General features: G+C 33.3%; 2 protein-coding genes across 2 annotated transcripts in view; both read left to right on the top strand.

The window, feature by feature from the left end:
- Positions 1-3,005, top strand: part of LOC127720795 (uncharacterized) — a 35,140-nt gene extending 32,135 nt beyond the window's left edge. The window contains exons 7-8 of the mRNA XM_052227547.1: positions 1,981-2,112; positions 2,968-3,005. Of these exons, the coding sequence (XP_052083507.1) occupies positions 1,981-2,112; positions 2,968-3,005 (170 nt within the window). The remainder of the gene's footprint in view (positions 1-1,980; positions 2,113-2,967) is intronic.
- Positions 3,006-3,478: 473 nt separating this feature from the next.
- LOC127719610 (uncharacterized) lies at positions 3,479-19,895 on the top strand. Its single transcript, XM_052225834.1, has 5 exons — positions 3,479-3,634; positions 14,204-14,404; positions 15,960-16,084; positions 16,393-17,467; positions 19,029-19,895. Exons 1-5 carry the CDS (start codon positions 3,484-3,486, stop codon positions 19,211-19,213), a joined length of 1,737 nt encoding a protein of 578 aa, XP_052081794.1. The 5' UTR covers positions 3,479-3,483; the 3' UTR covers positions 19,214-19,895.
- The last annotated feature ends 702 nt before the right edge of the window (positions 19,896-20,597 follow it).

Raw genomic sequence — 20,597 nt, 5'->3', positions numbered from 1 at the left:
CAGTTGTCATATCATTTGTGCTGAAAAAATCTTTCATTTGCTCCTCAAACCATATTTTTTTTCATTTGCGCCAATAATACAGGTAAATACTATAAAACAATAGATTTTTTCAAATGAGACTTTTAATAATAACTTTAAAACACAGTTTTTTTATTCATAATAAAACATATTCATCCGAAATTTAGTCTTCATAACCATAATGAAAGCGTTAAACATTGATATTAAGTTAAAGTGACTTTTCATAACAATGAAAAAATACAGTTCTGTTATAAATTAACGTGACCATTAAACCTAAAAGAAAGCATGATGTACATTAGATAACCTATAAGTGGCCATAAAGAATTTCAGACCTATTTTCTCTATATAAAAATAAGGAGGTTACATGCCAATGAGACAACTATCCACTAAGGTTCAAATGAATGGGATGTAAGCAATAATAAGCAACCATATGGCCTTCAATAATGAGAAAACCCCATAAACAGCCCCGGCATGAAAAATATGAAGCAATTCAATTGAGAAAACTAAAGGCCTGTTTGTCTCAAAATTGACAATGTCCATCTTGACACCTGGACACCTGAAACATGTGAACACTATATAATTTTAAACCTAAGTGATTCTCAGTTTTATATTAGAAATGAATATGTACTCACTTAATCACCCAGAGGGGGGATACTCTCAAAAGAATTCTTATTCACGATATAGCAATGTCGTTATGAATATTTAAACTTTTCCGTAAAATGGCACAAATGTAGTTTTTATTTTTTGGCGCAAATGAAATATAACCTTGTGGCACAAATGAATGATTGGATTTTGCAATTGCAATGCGCCCAAAATAAGTATAGCTTAGTAATGCATGCCAGTAGTAGTATAGTCAATTAGATGAATTACCTGCATCTAATGGCAGCACAAGGTTTTTCTTCAGAAAAAAAGTCTGTTACTATATATGAACAACATACTAAAACTTTACAAAAATATATATTTTTGGGAAAGTGGTGTAGTTTATCAAAATTAATAGATCAAACCTTCTCATTTAAGATTGATTTGATTTGATTTTTGGTGTTTTAACGCCACTTTTAAGCACCGCTTTTGGGTTATTTCGTGGCGGCCAGTTTTTATTGGTGGAGGAAGCCGGAGTGCCCGGAGAAAACCACTGACCTTCGATAAGAAAACTGACAATCCTAGTCAATTAAGATTGGAGTCAAGTGCACCCGCACGAGCGGGGTTCGAACTCACAACCTCAGTGTTGACTGGCTAGTGATTACAGTAGTAACTACTTAAACCACTCGGCCATTGAGGCCCCTTCTCATTTAAGATGATTTACTATAGAAAACAAAACAAATAAAATGGATATAAATGGTAAAAGCGTATTTATCTTTATCATTGTTATCCTTATTTTGTCCATTCATATTCAATACTAGACTTGTCAAAATAAAAACTGATTTATGAATGTAATTTCATGTTTTGTTTACAATGTTCAGCCAGTGACATATGGAACTTTGAACCACTGAAAATTGAACCTTGGGTCAAAATACCATAGGGTCAATTTTTCCAAAGCGGGAATTGAAGACCCCCCCCCCTGGAAAATTAAACCCCTGTATTTCCTTTAAATGAATGTAAAATGTACATTAGGTTAAGCATTATAACTGTATAATGCAGTTTGAATAGCTATGACAACTTGAAGTCATAAATATTATTTTATCAAATATGAATCATATATTACAATAAATTTTAGATATAAATTATCAATTTCAAGTATTATTGTGTGTAGATAAAATACAGTACAAGTTTAAAACATATAAAATATTCAAAATATAAAACACATCATAAGTATATACATACATATATACTATTATTGTTTCTTAAAATATGATTATGAACTACTATTTGACATTATTTTTTTTTAGAAACAGCACAAAACAAATTCCTATTTCTAAAATAATGAAGTCAAAGAAACTGAAGGCATCCATTCATACTTTTCAGATATTCCGCCAAAGCATTTAGTGTATATTCCAAGAGACTTTGAAACCAGAGTAACTGTAGCAGATATGGAGTATTATAGTAGTTTGAAATACAAAGACTTGAAAGTAGTGGTAGCAGAAACTGGCAATCAAGGTTTGTCACTTTCTTTGGTCGAAACTCTCTAAAATTTTCATGTTTCCATTATTGGCTTAAAATAGGATAGGCATTCGATAATTAACTAAAAAACATTTGATGTAACTAAGTGTAGGCAATGTATCACTCTGCTTTGCAGAAGACTTCAATTTATACATGTTTCACTTAATATAAGTTCAGTTTTATTATTCCCCATATAAGATAAAAGAGGGGCATTATGAAATCTGGTCTGTGCATCTGTCCATCTGCTCTGATTCCTAGACAGTCATTGAAACTTTTGCAAAACTATTTTCTTTAACCACAGGACTAAAATCAGCCAAACTAAAATCAACCAAACTTGGGTCGAATGATCTTTAGGATTTCTAGTATTTTTGGTCTCTGATAATCAACCAATATAGCTGCCATGGAATGAAATAGAACATACGGGTAAATGCAAGTAATTTTCTCTCAACTTGAAAATTATAATAGCTAGAGAAGAACCTAACATAACATCTATTTTACGACTTTATATCATATCACAATGTTTGCGAAACATTGTAAAAGAAAATGAAAATTCCTTCTCGATAAAAGATAACATACAAAACCTTACCTTTTGTTTCTAATCAAAAATCAATAAGATCAGCATAAACAATATATCCTTCAATCATGCTAGGTAATGATTATTTGATCACACTAAACACATGCACAACTTTTCTAAACGAGTAAAGTATGTTTCATGTAGACTGTATAAGGATGGAAAAGCAAAGGTCAATTCCAAAAAAAAATATATATAATACCAAATCAGATGATTTGCATTTATTTATGTATGTATTAAAGTATGTCATGTATGTTACTAACTAACAATTATGAATTTAGCGTATCTTAAGGACACCCTGTTCTTGAAAAGATTTTAATATATTAGGGTACCTTGTTCGTGAAAGCTGTAGCCATAAGGTAATTGTTTCAGCTTTAGACTAGTAAATTAATTATAAAGGTAAAAAAATAAAAACTTTTAGAAAAAATTATCTGACGAGGGCAAGAATGCTCACAATATTACAATATACTTATCGTCTTTTTTCCCCTCAAAATCAATATGTGAATTCAGTTAGCCACTGGTCTGATGCCTCAGACAACAGACTAGTGAAATCTTAGTTACCAGCAAAAATTATCTTCAAGATAAGATCTACAAATAGGCAAACATATCTGATTGCAAGAAAGGTGACAAAAGATATCAAAATGGTATATTTTTGCCACATGAGTGATTAAGACTTTTAGGAGCCTGTAATTTCAGACCTTTTCCAGGGGCTATAACTGTTATATGTATCAGATTCAGTTTTTATATTGTTGTAAGATATTAGAATTTAAGCATCATTTGTTTTTGTAGATATGAAAATGGATTGGAATGGTCAAGATGGCTGTTATGTTATTAAGATAAAAATGGGGCAAAGTGAAGTTGGAATGAAAGCATGTTTCACGGATTTAATAACACATATGCAAGCCAACAAATTTCATGTGGTTGATTTGTTTTTAAAAAAAGCTCTAGGTGTGTAAATATATTTATTTAGAGACAATAATGCACTCATTGGTTTTTTTCGTAGAGCCTGCGAATTTTGTCGCAGAAAGCTCGACAAAGGGATAGTGATCCGGCGGCAGCAGTGGCGGCGTTAACTAACTTCTTAAAAGCTTAATATTTCAGAAGGTAGAAGACCTGGAAGCTTCATACTTTGTATATAGATGCCTTATGATATGAAGTTTCCGTCTATTATATGTCCATTGTCCTTGACCTCATTTTCATGGTTCAGTGACTACTTGAAAAAAAAGTTAAGATTTTTTGTAATGTTAATTTCTCTCTTATTATGAGTAATAGGATAACTATATTTGGTATGTGCGTACCTTGCAAGGTCCTCATGCCTGTCAGACAGTGTTCACTTGACCACGACCTCATTTCATGGATCAGTGAACAAGGTTAAGTTTTCGTGGTCAAGTCCATATCTCAGATACTATAAGCAATAGGTCTACTATGTTTGGTGTATGTAATGATTGTAAGGTGTACATGTCCAACTGGCAGGTGTCATTTGACCTTGACCTCATTTTCATGGTTCAGTGGTCATAGGTTAGTTTTCGTGTTTTGGTCTGTTTTTCTAATACTGTATGCAATAGGTCAACTGTATTTGGTGTATGGAAATATTTTACGATGTTCATGTCAGTCTGGCAGGTTTTATTTGACCTTGACCTCATTTTCATGGTTCATTGCTCAATGTTAAGTTTTTGTGTTTTGGTCTGAAATTTGTTCTAATACTGTATGCAGCAGGTCAACTATATTTGGTGTATGGAAATATTTTACAATGTACATGTCAGTCTGGCAGGTTTTATTTGACCTTGACCTCATTTCATGGTTCATTGCTCAATGTTAAGTTTTTGTGTTTTGGTCAGTTTTTCTAATATTGTATGCAGTAGGTCAACTATATTTGCTGTATTGAAATATTTTACAATGTACATGTCAGTCTGACATGTTTTATTTGACCTTGACCTCATTTTCACAGTTCATTGCTAAATGTTAAGTTTTTGTGTTTTGGTCTGGTTTTCAAATACTGTATGCAGTAGGTCAACTATATTTGGTGTATGGAAATATTTAATGATGTACATGTCAGTCTGGCAGGTTTTATTTGATCTTGACTTCATTTTCATGGTTCATTGCTTATGTTAAGTTTTTCTGTTTTGGCATGTTTGGTCTGTTTTTCTTAAACTTTAAGCAATAGGTTAACTATATTTGGTGTATGGAATGATTGTAAGATGTATATGTCTGTCTGGCAGGTATCATCTGACCTTCACCTCATTTTCATGGTTGATTGGTCAGTGTTCAGTTTTCCTGGTTAACTTTTTTTCTTAGATACCTTAAGCAATAGGTCAACTATATTTGATGCATGGAATGATTTTAAGGTGTACATGTCTGTCTGGCAGGGTTCAAATGACCTTGACTTCATTTTCATGGTTCATTGGTCAGTATAGAATTTCCATGGTTTGGTCTGTTTCTTTTATACTATAAGCAATAGGTCATCTATTTTCTGTGTAATAGTGGGATTGTATTGATGGTGTACATGTATTTCCGGCTTGGTTTATCTGACCTTGACCTCATTTTCTTGGATCATAAATGTTAATGTGATACTTGTAGTAAAACTTTATATGTAGGACTAGCAACATAAAATCAATGGTCAGTATAGTAGGCGAGACATTTCAGTGTGTACACTCTTGTTTTTTTTTAGAAAGAATAAAGCTTAAAGTCATGCTCAGGAAGTCAACATCTACTGTTAATTCCCAATCGGAGTTAATGTACTTTTATTATGATGATTTTTTTCTAGTACTTTAGGAAAGATTTTATAAATGAATTATTTGATACAAGTTTGTCTGTCTGTCTGTTGTCAACACGAGACAATAATTCAAAAACATTTCACCAATTTTTATGAAATTTTTTGTTTATATCTATTGTCATAAGCTCCCTTTCGATTTTTTAAAATTTGAAATTTAATGTTTCTGAGTTGTAGGATTTTATTCATAAAAAATGGGGGATTTTCAAGTTTTCTGACTATAACTCAAAAATGCTTTGAACAATTTTCATTAAACTGTGGTGAATTGTTTATACATATTGTCATAAGTTCCCTTTCAATTTTTTAGCTCACCGGGGCCCGAAGGACCCCATGTGAGCTTATGCCATCACTTGTTGTCCGTTGTCGTCGTCATCATTGTAAATTATTTCAAAAATCTTCTCCTCTGAAACTACTGAGCCAAATACCTTCTAACATTAACTAAATTTTCCATCAGGTATCTAGTTGATGAATTGTATCGGAAGTTTTGATCCATCGACAAACATGGCAGCCATGGCTAAAAATAGAACATAGGGGTCAAATGCAGTTTTTGGCTTATATCTCAAAAACTAAAGCTTTTAGAGCAAATTGGATATGGGGTGAAATTGTTCAATTGGTAAAGATCTATCAGCCCTGAAATTTTCAGACGAATAGAAAAACACATTGTTGGGTTGCTGCCACTAAATTGGTAGTTTTAAGGAAATTTTGCAGTTTTTTGTTATTATCTTAAATATTATTACAGATAGATATAAACTGTAAACAGCAATATAATGCTTAGCAAAGTAAGATCTACAAAAAAGTAAAATGACCAAAATTTTCAATTGACCCCTTAAGGAGTTATTGCCCTTTAAAGACAATTTTACACAATTTGTTCATCAAGTTTGCTAACATTTAAAAATCTTCTCTGAAACTACTGGGCGAAATACCTTAAAATTTAAATAAATAATCTTTAGGGTATTTAGTTTATAAAGTTTATCTGAAGTTTTGATCCATTGACAAACATGGCCACCATGGCTAAAAATAGAACATAGGGGTCAAATGCAGTTTTTTGGCTTATATCTCAAAAACTAAAGCTTTTAGAGCAAATCTGACGGGGTAAAATTGTTCAATTGGTCAAGATCTATCAGCCCTGAAATTTTGCAGATGAATAGAACAACACATTGCTGGGTTGCTGCCACTAAATTGGTAGTTTTTAGGAAATTTTGCAGTTTTTAGCTCACCTGGGCCCGAAGGGCCCCATGTGAGCTTATGCCATCACTTGGCGTCCGTCGTCGTCTGTCATCTGTTGTCGTCGTCGTCTGTTGTTGTAAACTATTTCAAAAATCTTCTCCTCTGAAACTACTGGGCCAAATACCTTCAAACTTTAACTAAATGTTCCTTAGGGTATCTTGTTTATAAATTGTATCCGAAGTTTTGATCCATCGACAAACATGGCCGCCATGGCTAAAAATAGAACATAGGGGTCAAATGCAGTTTTTGGCTTATATCTCAAAAACTAAAGCTTTTAGAGCAAATCTGACATGGGATAAAATTGTTCAATTGGTCAAGATCTATCAGTTCTGAAATTTTCAGACGATTCGAACAACCCATTGTTGGCTTGCTGCCACCAAATTGGTAGTTTTAACAAAATTTTGCAGTTTTTTGTTATTATTTTGAATATTATTATAGATATATATATAAACTGTAAGCAGCAATAAAGTTCAGCAAAGTAAGATCTACAAAAAAGTTGATATGACCATAATTGTTAATTGACCCCTTAAGGAGTTATTGCCCTTTAAAGACAATTTTACACAATTTGTTAATCAAGTTTGCTAACATTTAAAAATCTTCTCCTCTGAACCTTCTTGGCCAATTTCCTTCAAACTTTAACTAAATGTTCCTTTATGGTATCTTGTTTATAAATTGTATCCGAAATTTGTATCTATCGACAAACATGGCCGCCATGGCTAAAAATAGAACATAAGGGTCAAATGCAGTTTTTGGCTTATATCTCAAAAACTAAATCTCTTAGAGCAAATGTGACAGGGGTAAAATTGTTTAATTGGTCAAGATCTATCTGCCCTGAAATTATCAGACGAATCGAACAACCCATTGTTGGGTTGCTGCCACCAAATTGGTAGTTTTAACAAAATTTTGCAGTTTTTTATTATTATTTTGAATATTATTATAGATAATTATAAACTGTAAGCAGCAATAATGTTCAGCAAAGTAAGATCTACAAAAAAGTTAATATGACCATTATGGTCAATTGACCCCTTAAGGAGTTATTGCCCTTTAAAGACAATTTTACACAATTTGTTCATCAAGTTTGCTAACATTTAAAAATCTTCTCCTCTGAAATACAGGTGAGCGATTCAGGCTCTTGAGAGCCTCTTGTTTGTTATTATCTTGAATATTATTATAGATAGATATAAACTGAAAAAGCAATAATGTTCAGCAAAGTAAGATCTACAAAAAAGTTAATATGACCAAAATTGTCAATTGACCACTTAAGGAGTTATTGCCCTTTAAAGACAATTTTATACAATTCGTTCATCAAGTTTGTTAACATTTAAAAATCTTCTCCTCTGAAACTGTTGTGCCTAATACTTCTTAACTTTAAAGGAATGTTCCTTTAGGAATCTAGTTTATGAATTGTATCCGAATTTTTGATCCATCAACAAACATGGCCGCCATGGCTAAAAATAGAACATAGGGGTCAAATGCAGTTTTTATATGACCGCAAAAAATTTTTGTGGTCGTATATTGGTATGACGTTGGCGTCGTCATTGTCGTCCGAAGACGCATTGGTTTTCGCACTCTAACTTTAGTTTAAGTGAATGGATCTCTATGAAATTTTACCATAAGGTTCAATACCACAAAAGAAAGGTGGGGATTGATTTTGGGGGTTATGGTACCAACAGTTAAGGAATTAGGGGCAAAAAAGGGGCCAAAAATAAGCTTTTTTGTAACTTCCAGACATAACTTGTGTGTTAGTGTATGGATCTCTCTGACATTGTACTACAAGGTTCCATATAACAAAGGGAATGCTGGGATTGATTTTGGGGGTAATTGCCTCAAAAGTTTAGGAATTAGGGGCCAAAAAAGGGGCAAAAAACAAGCATTTTTCTAGTTTCAGGACAATAACTTGTGTGTAAGTTTATGGATCTTTCTCAAATTGTACTACAAGGTTCCATATCACAAAGGGAAAGCTGGAATTGAGTTTGGGGGTAATTGCCCAAAACGTTTAGGAATAAGGGGCCAAAAAGGGGCCAAAAATAAGCATTTTTCTAGTTTCCAGACAATAACTTGTGTTCAAGTGTATGTATCTCTCTGAAATTGTACTGCAAGGTACCATACCACAAAAGGAAGGCTGTGATAGATTTTGGGGGTAATTGCCTCAAAATTTTAGGAATTAGGGGCCAAAAAGGGGCAAAAAACAAGCATTTTTCTAGTTTCAGGACAATAACTTGTGTGTAAGTGTATGGATCTTTATGAAATTGTACTACAAGTTCCATATTACAAAGGGAAAGCTGGGTTTGAGTTTGGGGTAATTGCCCTAAACGTTTAGGAATTTGGGGCCAAAAAGGGGCCAAAAAACAAGCATTTTTCTAATTTCCAGACAATAACTTGTGTTCAAGTGTATGGATCTCTCTGAAATTGTACTGCAAGATACCATACCACAAAGGGAAGGCTGGGATTGAGTTTGGGGTTAAGGGGTGATGAATCATAAGGGGGTTCAAAAATTTGGGGGGGGGATTTTTTTTTCTCTTTTTTTTCTTTAAAATTTTCCATTTTAAATTGGTTATTTCTGATTTATGTATAAAAGCAAATAATAATGATATGATTTCAATAGGTAAATTAAAAATTTTTAAGTTCTTAGACCACATTCATTCTGTGTCAGAAACCTATGCTGTGTCAAATATTTAATCACAATCCAAATTCAGTGCTGTATCAAGTTTGAATGTTGTGTCCATACTTGCCCCAACTGTTCAGGGTTCAACCTCTGCAGTCGCATCAAGCTGTGCCCAGCGAAGCATTTTATTGGCTTATATCTCAAACACTAAAGCATTTAGAGCAAATCTGACATGGGATAAAAATGTATAAAAGGTCAAGATCTATCAGCCCTGAAATTTTCAGACAAACCGAACAACCCATTGTTGGGTTGCTGCCACTAAATTGGTTATTTTAAGGAAATTTTGCAGTTTTTGGTTATTATCTTGAATATTATTGGATTTGATTTGATTTTTTGGGTGTTTTAACGCCACTTTTAAGCACTGCTTTTGGGCTATTTCGTGGCAGCCAGTTATTATTGGTGGAGGAAGCCAGAGTGCCCGGAGAAAACCACCGACCTTCGATAGGAAAACTGACAATCCTAGTCAATTAAGATTGGAGTCGAGTGCACCCTCACGAGCGGGTTTGAACTCACAACCTCAGTGTTGACTGGCTAGTGATTACAGTAGTAACTACTTAGACCACTCGGCCACTGAGGCCCCCAAATATTATTGGAGATAAAGATAAACTGTAAACAGCAAAAATGTTCAGCAAAGTAACATCTACAAAAAAGTTTTATATGACCAAAATTGTCAATTGACCCCTTATGGAGTTATTGCCCTTTAAGGACAATATAACACAAGTTGTTTATGTTTTTTAACTTTAAAAATCTTCTCAAATGAATCTAGTATAAATTTTGTATTTTATTTCCTTGTACGTCAAGAAACATAGACACTTTGGCTCAAAAGGAACATATGGGTAAAATGCATTTATTTGCTTTTGAAGAAAATATGACAGATACAATGAACAAATTGTACTACAAGGTTCCATATCACAAAGGGAAAGCTGGAATTGAGTTTGGGGGTAATTGCCCAAAACGTTTAGGAATAAGGGGCCAAAAAGGGGCCAAAAATAAGCATTTTTCTAGTTTCCAGACAATAACTTGTGTTCAAGTGTATGTATCTCTCTGAAATTGTACTGCAAGGTACCATACCACAAAAGGAAGGCTGTGATAGATTTTGGGGGTAATTGCCTCAAAATTTTAGGAATTAGGGGCCAAAAAGGGGCAAAAAACAAGCATTTTTCTAGTTTCAGGACAATAACTTGTGTGTAAGTGTATGGATCTTTATGAAATTGTACTACAAGTTCCATATTACAAAGGGAAAGCTGGGTTTGAGTTTGGGGTAATTGCCCTAAACGTTTAGGAATTTGGGGCCAAAAAGGGGCCAAAAAACAAGCATTTTTCTAATTTCCAGACAATAACTTGTGTTCAAGTGTATGGATCTCTCTGAAATTGTACTGCAAGATACCATACCACAAAGGGAAGGCTGGGATTGAGTTTGGGGTTAAGGGGTGATGAATCATAAGGGGGTTCAAAAATTTGGGGGGGGGATTTTTTTTTCTCTTTTTTTTCTTTAAAATTTTCCATTTTAAATTGGTTATTTCTGATTTATGTATAAAAGCAAATAATAATGATATGATTTCAATAGGTAAATTAAAAATTTTTAAGTTCTTAGACCACATTCATTCTGTGTCAGAAACCTATGCTGTGTCAAATATTTAATCACAATCCAAATTCAGTGCTGTATCAAGTTTGAATGTTGTGTCCATACTTGCCCCAACTGTTCAGGGTTCAACCTCTGCAGTCGCATCAAGCTGTGCCCAGCGAAGCATTTTATTGGCTTATATCTCAAACACTAAAGCATTTAGAGCAAATCTGACATGGGATAAAAATGTATAAAAGGTCAAGATCTATCAGCCCTGAAATTTTCAGACAAACCGAACAACCCATTGTTGGGTTGCTGCCACTAAATTGGTTATTTTAAGGAAATTTTGCAGTTTTTGGTTATTATCTTGAATATTATTGGATTTGATTTGATTTTTTGGGTGTTTTAACGCCACTTTTAAGCACTGCTTTTGGGCTATTTCGTGGCAGCCAGTTATTATTGGTGGAGGAAGCCAGAGTGCCCGGAGAAAACCACCGACCTTCGATAGGAAAACTGACAATCCTAGTCAATTAAGATTGGAGTCGAGTGCACCCTCACGAGCGGGTTTGAACTCACAACCTCAGTGTTGACTGGCTAGTGATTACAGTAGTAACTACTTAGACCACTCGGCCACTGAGGCCCCCAAATATTATTGGAGATAAAGATAAACTGTAAACAGCAAAAATGTTCAGCAAAGTAACATCTACAAAAAAGTTTTATATGACCAAAATTGTCAATTGACCCCTTATGGAGTTATTGCCCTTTAAGGACAATATAACACAAGTTGTTTATGTTTTTTAACTTTAAAAATCTTCTCAAATGAATCTAGTATAAATTTTGTATTTTATTTCCTTGTACGTCAAGAAACATAGACACTTTGGCTCAAAAGGAACATATGGGTAAAATGCATTTATTTGCTTTTGAAGAAAATATGACAGATACAATGAACAAATTGTACTACAAGGTTCCATATCACAAAGGGAAAGCTGGAATTGAGTTTGGGGGTAATTGCCCAAAACGTTTAGGAATAAGGGGCCAAAAAGGGGCCAAAAATAAGCATTTTTCTAGTTTCCAGACAATAACTTGTGTTCAAGTGTATGTATCTCTCTGAAATTGTACTGCAAGGTACCATACCACAAAAGGAAGGCTGTGATAGATTTTGGGGGTAATTGCCTCAAAATTTTAGGAATTAGGGGCCAAAAAGGGGCAAAAAACAAGCATTTTTCTAGTTTCAGGACAATAACTTGTGTGTAAGTGTATGGATCTTTATGAAATTGTACTACAAGTTCCATATTACAAAGGGAAAGCTGGGTTTGAGTTTGGGGTAATTGCCCTAAACGTTTAGGAATTTGGGGCCAAAAAGGGGCCAAAAAACAAGCATTTTTCTAATTTCCAGACAATAACTTGTGTTCAAGTGTATGGATCTCTCTGAAATTGTACTGCAAGATACCATACCACAAAGGGAAGGCTGGGATTGAGTTTGGGGTTAAGGGGTGATGAATCATAAGGGGGTTCAAAAATTTGGGGGGGGGATTTTTTTTTCTCTTTTTTTTCTTTAAAATTTTCCATTTTAAATTGGTTATTTCTGATTTATGTATAAAAGCAAATAATAATGATATGATTTCAATAGGTAAATTAAAAATTTTTAAGTTCTTAGACCACATTCATTCTGTGTCAGAAACCTATGCTGTGTCAAATATTTAATCACAATCCAAATTCAGTGCTGTATCAAGTTTGAATGTTGTGTCCATACTTGCCCCAACTGTTCAGGGTTCAACCTCTGCAGTCGCATCAAGCTGTGCCCAGCGAAGCATTTTATTGGCTTATATCTCAAACACTAAAGCATTTAGAGCAAATCTGACATGGGATAAAAATGTATAAAAGGTCAAGATCTATCAGCCCTGAAATTTTCAGACAAACCGAACAACCCATTGTTGGGTTGCTGCCACTAAATTGGTTATTTTAAGGAAATTTTGCAGTTTTTGGTTATTATCTTGAATATTATTGGATTTGATTTGATTTTTTGGGTGTTTTAACGCCACTTTTAAGCACTGCTTTTGGGCTATTTCGTGGCAGCCAGTTATTATTGGTGGAGGAAGCCAGAGTGCCCGGAGAAAACCACCGACCTTCGATAGGAAAACTGACAATCCTAGTCAATTAAGATTGGAGTCGAGTGCACCCTCACGAGCGGGTTTGAACTCACAACCTCAGTGTTGACTGGCTAGTGATTACAGTAGTAACTACTTAGACCACTCGGCCACTGAGGCCCCCAAATATTATTGGAGATAAAGATAAACTGTAAACAGCAAAAATGTTCAGCAAAGTAACATCTACAAAAAAGTTTTATATGACCAAAATTGTCAATTGACCCCTTATGGAGTTATTGCCCTTTAAGGACAATATAACACAAGTTGTTTATGTTTTTTAACTTTAAAAATCTTCTCAAATGAATCTAGTATAAATTTTGTATTTTATTTCCTTGTACGTCAAGAAACATAGACACTTTGGCTCAAAAGGAACATATGGGTAAAATGCATTTATTTGCTTTTGAAGAAAATATGACAGATACAATGAACATTTAAATGGCATTTTTAAGCCACTCATTAATATATATTGAAAAGCAAAAATAATCATTGATGAAAAATTTAAGCAAAAAAATAACAGGTGAGTGATTTAGGCTCTTGAGAGCCTCTTGTTTGAATTTCTGATATGACTTTGCAGAGTTATGGAACTTTATTCGTTGTATTTCTAGTTGATCATATATATTCAATGAAAGCATAAAGACGAGCTAAAAGACGACGGGCGTAAAGTGTGCTCATGGTGCAGCTCTTTATTTCAAGATATTAATATGGCAGCATATTTTTCCCAGATGCATAATCCAGAATCTTTGTGACCTCTAATTAACATCTTATAAACATTAGGCATAGAGTTTAGTAGAAATATGAATGATACCAATTTTTTGTACCACATTCACATTTTGACAATTAATATTTCTTCATTGATGCTCAAGGCCAAAATATTTGAAAGTCCAAAACCTAGTAATATACAGGTTGAAGAGCTGATAAAACCAAAAAGGACCAAATGTAAAGCCAAACAGGGACAACAAATCAGAGCTATGCATGGGGGAGATACATTCCTTAATTTAAAATGATATCAAAATTTTATAACAGAATATTTTTAAATAGATCAATATCCAGGTGAGCAATACATCGAATAAAATATTTCTAGATAAAATGCCATTTTCATTTGGAGTTCAGCATTATAAGTCATAGGTTTTCGTTATGTTTTTAGAGGTTCCAATCCAAAAACAGTTGAAGGTGCTGATACGTGAAATAAAGCAGCATGGAGAAGAGATAGATATGATTAACAAGGAGAATGCAGGAAAAAAACTACCAGAAATAAATTATGTTAAACTTGTGAGAGTTTTCCTCAAGGGTGACGATTATGCAGAAGTAGTAACAGAATGTGTGAAGTTAAATGAAAAGCAGGAGGGTGATTATGGACTACAATTTTTTATTGTCTTAGGCATATAAAGTTTTTTGTGTGTCCATAACATTATGAGATATCATTCTGACCCACTTGCATCACTAAGTTGTGGCCAAATTTTTGTTCTATTGTTAGATGTTCATAATTCAGAGCAGAAAAATTATGTTTCAGCAGATTTCTTTCCCAGATTTATATGTAAATCTTGAAATAAAGACTTAATTCATTTTACATGTAGAAAATTGCTTCTGCTTAGATATCACCCATCCTTCAGGATATTATGTTGATATTTGGTATATAGTTGTATAAAAATGAAGGAGGCAATAAAATACAATGTCACAGAAAAACAGACAAACACCATGGCCAAGAAGAAAAATGACAAAATCGAACTTGCATGCTTTTAAAACTGATTACATGCGCTAATTTTATCACAGGAAGTGCACACATGTCCCATGTCTTTACATTTGATCACATGCTATTTCATATGTTTTTGTAAAATGCTATAATACAGTTTTTCAGTTTTTAGTTGTTTGAAAAACTCTGGTTTTATCAATCAATTATTATACAGCTTTTTGTTTTTGTTTTAAAATACTTGCAAAACATTGTTTTTTTTTCCATAATTGTTAATAAATGTCAAGGTTGAGTTTGGTTTCTCTTCTTCAAAAATTTTACATTAGTATCAAGAAAATATCTATTGGATGGAAGATCACTTGTCCTGCATGGGTAGCTTTTTTTAAAGAGCCCATGCCCTATAGGAAGCTGTACTTTTGTGTTTATCAAGACGCTTGGGAATCAGAGTTTAATATGAAGAAAAGAAAATAATAAAGGACCAAATAAAGTGTTCTGCATCCTTTGTAACTCACATATTTAAATTAAATTTGATGTTCTTCCAAAAGTTTTATGTATTACGGGTATACATTTGAAAATCAAAATGTATTGAAACATGTGGCTGTTCACAATCACCATTAGTAAAGACCATTTCATACTTCCTGCAAGGTGAAAACATTTCCCTAAATGAAAAGACTGACTTTAAAAAAAAAAGCCGCATGCACATGTTTTTAAACATTTTGGCATGTCATATCATGTCTTGCTATGATATATCATTGCTAGCGGTTGGCAACTATTGACACACCACAAAACTCTGCATTAAAGATTGTTTAAAACAAACCCTTCAAAAAACCAGGGGTAAGCTCATGTGCACTGGAAAGGTCAGCAGTTTCTGCTCTACAAGTGCCACATGTCATGCTGCTAGTGGCAAATAAAAATGTAATGATAAGGTACATTTTATGATGTTACAATTCAAGGAAAAGTGAACAAGATGGTTGCGGTTTTCCTCTGTGACAAATAATAACTGTAAACCAAGTCATGTTTTTAAAACTTTTCAATGGATGATTTCAACTAATCCATTTGGATCAATGTTTTGTCCTTTTTTGTTTGTATATCAAAAGTGTTTCCATCTATATAATTTTTGTAATAATTACTAGATCCCTTATGGTAGTTATTTAATTTATTTGATAGTCTGCTATCTACAAATTATCTATGATAAATTTGACTTTTATTTCAGAAAGTAAATGGCAATGGCATATCACAGATCAAACATCCTTTCCATTCAGTGTGGAGGTTGTTGGGCCAAAGACTACGGCTGAAGATGTCTATAAGAAAGTTGTACAAGACATTTCTTCTATTCAGGTTTGAAATTTGTTTACTTTATTATTTGAAATCATTTTTGAACTGAACATCTGTCAAACTGCAGAAAGTTACTGAATTCCAAAACACACAGTTCAAAATGAAATTACCAATTATCACAACTACTGTCAAGACAACATGTTTGATATTTAGTGTTATACTACAAAATAGATGTAGTACCTTTGTTTTGTTTTGAAAATCTCTATTCAAAAAAAGAAAAACAAATTGGCAATATGCAATTGAAAATAATTGAATGGCAAAATAACCCCTTTTGTTAGCCCTGACATACTCACATTTAACTCTGTTTTCAGGCTACCTTTAGATTTAAAATGAAAATTCAGAGCAAAGAAATAAAGAAAGTGAAAAAAGCAGTAGAAAAATTGAAGAAAGATATTTCTGAGATTACTCTAGATGAGGATTCTAATCAAGTTGTATGTGATGCAACTCAATCACAAATTATTCTCGTCAAAAAAGAATTGGCTATGTATGAAGATTTGTCCCTTTCCTATGACATGAGTGAAGATGACTACGCTGCGTTGATATATATCACAAATGATGATGAATGGCGATCTCATGTAAAACAAAGATATGTGAAAGGAAAAGTGATATTTGATGTTGAAGATTCAAATGATGTAAGCATGGTGGCCACATGCATAAAAAGTAAACTGGAGTGGCTGATGCAGCTAGCAGGAACAGAAGTAATTCCTCCAAGCAATCATTCAACTCCACTTACAGATTTATTATCTGAAGTAGAAGATACTTGGCCTGTAATGTATTGTTTCTTGTCCTTTGATAGGAAAAGAATAATTATTAAAGCTTCAAGCTACGAACAAGCTCAACAGGCAAAGCATATGATAGAAGTCAATCTTGGAATGGTACAACAAGGTGGTGGACGCAGAAATAGGAAATTTGCTTCACCAGATGAAGTTGGTCCTGGACCTGTTTCTTCCCCATCTAGCACTTCTGATTTGACCATCAGAGGTGGAACAACCTTCAAAACTAAGGAAGGTATTAAAATATTTGTGTATTCAACCGGGATTGGTAACCTTAAAGTAGACACTTTAGTCAATGCAGCTAATAGGGATTTAATGCATGGTGGTGGAATAGCATACCATATCAGTAATGCAGCTGGCTATCAGTTAGATAAAGAATGTGATGATCATGTCAGAGTCCATGGGCCTCTACATGTTGGAACCTGTTATTCTAGTACTGCAGGGAATCTGCCATACAAGTCTATTATTCATGCTGTTGGACCAATGTGGCATTCATATCCACACAACAAAAAGCAACAATGTCTTGATGATTTGAGGAAAACTGTTGTATCAGCTTTACAAAAAGCAGAGTCTTTTAGATTTACTTCAATAGCTATACCTTCTATTAGCTGTGGTAAGAAAATATACTTCAATTTTTGTTATACCCCATACCTCTTTGCTCAACAGATTTACTTCAATAGCTATACCTTCTATTAGCTGTGGTAAGAAAATATACTTCAATTTTTGTTATACCCCATACCTCTTTGCAGAGGTTATGACATTTTCATGGAACTCATTTAAAACCACAGATGAGTTTGATAATCAGAAAAAACTGAAATTGTAAACCAAAAAGGTGAACTTGTGGGAAAATATCCACTTGCCTTAATTTTTTATCAGATCCTTTACAAAATTGTATGACGGTTTCAACAAATTTAAACTTTGGATGATTTCTACAATCAGAAAAATCTGAAATGTGAACAATTTTTTCGGGGGGGGGGGGGGGGGGGGGGGGGGATTTGTTAAAATATCCCATTTTAATTCCTGTTACTGGGATAAAGCCTTATTTCTTATCAGATCCTCTTCAACTTAGTATGGTGGTTTCCACTCATCAAAACTCATAGGATCAGTATGATAATCAGTGAAATCTGACATGAGGGACCATTTTCTCAAGAGGGGACTTATTTATCCCATATTTATAATGTGGGTGAGGAGTATGTAAGCTTGCTTGCTTATGGTTCTTTTATTTTTGTACTCTGGGATACACAAACATTTTTGATTTTTGGAAATGTAAATTAATGAATTTTGTAAAGATATTTTAAAGAAAAGATATACTCAAAGCGTTCATTCCTGGGATTATAACTATAGGCATGCAAGAAGCTTTCAGTCATGGGGCCTTTCACTCTACTCCCATGTACATTATCTGAGCCTTTTTTTGTAAAGACATAAAAGTGATACAATGGTTAAAAGTATTTATATCCCTCAACACAAAGTATGGAGGGTCTATCATGTGTTTAGGAATCAGCCTGTCTATTTTTCATCCATCATTCTGTCAGAAATTAACTTTTGAGTCCCATGTCCAAAATAAACCAAACTTTGTACATTAACAGATTAATTTCATGTTTTATCTTTGCAGCACTATGGATTTTTTTCTCCATTTATTTATCTGGAATTATGCCTTATAACCTTAGAAAATTCAATTTTGTGGATTCAGCTCATTTATACATGCTTCACCAGATATTCATGAAAGATTCAGCTCATTTATACATGCTTCACCAGATATTCATGAAAGATTCAGCTCATTTATACATGCTTCACCAGATATTCATGAAAGATTCAGCTCATTTATACATGCTTCACCAGATATTCATGAAAGATTCAGCTCATTTATACATGCTTCACCAGATATTCATGAAAGTTTGTAAGATTCTGTCATGAAGACATGCTTATTAGTTGGCTATCCTAAATCACAGTTATGCCCCCTTTCCACATTATAAGTAATCAGGTTTACTTTAGCTAATTCCTTTGGAAAGCAAAAATTTTACTGATGCACCATTAATTCATCTCCAAACTCCAAGGAGTTTTAAAGTTTAGTTCGAGAGCTAAAACATTTTTTGTACATATGCATAAGGATGGGATGGCTACGTTGAATTTAAGTTTAAAGAAATACCTTCATAAACAATTCTTTTATCCATCAGGTATATTTGGTGTGCCAAAGGAGCTGTGTGCCAAGGAGTATTATGGAGCTGTTATAGAGTACAGCAGAAAATCTCCAAGTTCGTCAGTTAGAGAAATACATTTTATCGACAAAGACAGAGGAATGTGCAGGCTGATACAGGAAACATTTGAGAAGGAATTTGGTATCAAAGGTCAACAGATGTGATGTAGCATATTGCCACGATCATATGTGTGGATTTAGAATTTTATTTTAGTGAGCATATAAGTAGTGTTAATCATTTTTCTCTGTACTTTTCTATGCATTATATAATTTGTTTTCTATTTTGGTTGTAACAATGCTACTTATATAATATTATAGACTGTATGATTCTGTCTACAAACATCAGGCTTTTCAAGACATTTAATATCTTCACCACAACTATATATAGATTTTAGTAATGAAGTTTAAAGTTCAGAAAGTTAAGATTTCCTTATAGCTGTAATTTTAAAAGAATTGAAAAAAGATTTCCTTATAGCTGTAATTTTAAAAGAATTGAAAATCCTCTTAGGGGAAAATTTTTGATAATGCTTACTGGTCATATGAAACGTACTGTCTTAATTATCAGAAGAAAAATAGAAATAATTTTCTAGCAGTATTGGGTTAAAAGAATTCATGATTTTGTAGTAGACTATTCTCCGTGTTGAAGACCGTACTGTGACCTATAATGGTTTACTTTTATAAATTTTGACTTGGATGGAGAGTTGTCTCATTGGCACTCATACCACATCTTCTTATATCTATTAACTGCATTATGCAAGTTGGGTTTTTTCTAGTCTAAAAGTTTCAGTTTGGTATATTTATAATTATTTACTAAAAACAAATTAGATTATCCTTTAATAATGTTGATATCAACATAAATTCATGAAATGTAAAAAAAATGTAACTTAGTTCTATGTATGATTACTGGTTCATTTCCTTCTAATAATACACAAATGAAATATAGTGGATAAATTTGTTATGCATCTTTTGTTGAAAACAATTTATTTTCAACAATTGCTGCAATTAAGGTGAAAACTTTAAATTAAATTACTAGTAAATAAATAGATAAGCTGTACAATGTTAGCCAATAGTAAAAACATGGTATGTTAGATAGCACTGTACAAGTAAAATTGCTAAAACTTTATCACAGAAATATGAATCACATTTATTTATTTATTATCATTTACTCCATAAAAATTGATTGTTGAATTTCCACTTACACTTGAATTTTGGTAAGATTTGGTGTGTCTTGATTGGAAAAATAAGGCAATGCATTTTCATTTTCCTCCACTGAAGTTCCCCAATAGTTCAAAAGCAGTGATTCAGTATTCTAATGTCAATATCAGTTTTTATGCCCTTGCTAAAATAGTAGGGGGCATAATAATTTGTGGTATGTGCATCTGTCCATCCTTTATCAGGTTAATTTTTTTTGGGTTATGGTGGTTTACTATGAAGTTATGGTCATGTAACATATTAACTCGAAACTTTGTACACATGTTTGTTATGGTGTGATCTTTTGAATTATATACCAAACTATGGTTTGGAACCCAATTCATGGTCCACTGAACAT

The sequence above is a fragment of the Mytilus californianus genome, unplaced genomic scaffold (genome assembly GCF_021869535.1).
Source record: "Mytilus californianus isolate M0D057914Y unplaced genomic scaffold, xbMytCali1.0.p SCAF_11, whole genome shotgun sequence".
NCBI lineage: Eukaryota > Metazoa > Mollusca > Bivalvia > Mytilida > Mytilidae > Mytilus > Mytilus californianus.
The sequence above is the reverse complement of the archived record's forward strand: the minus strand, read 5'-3'. Positions and strand labels throughout refer to the sequence as shown.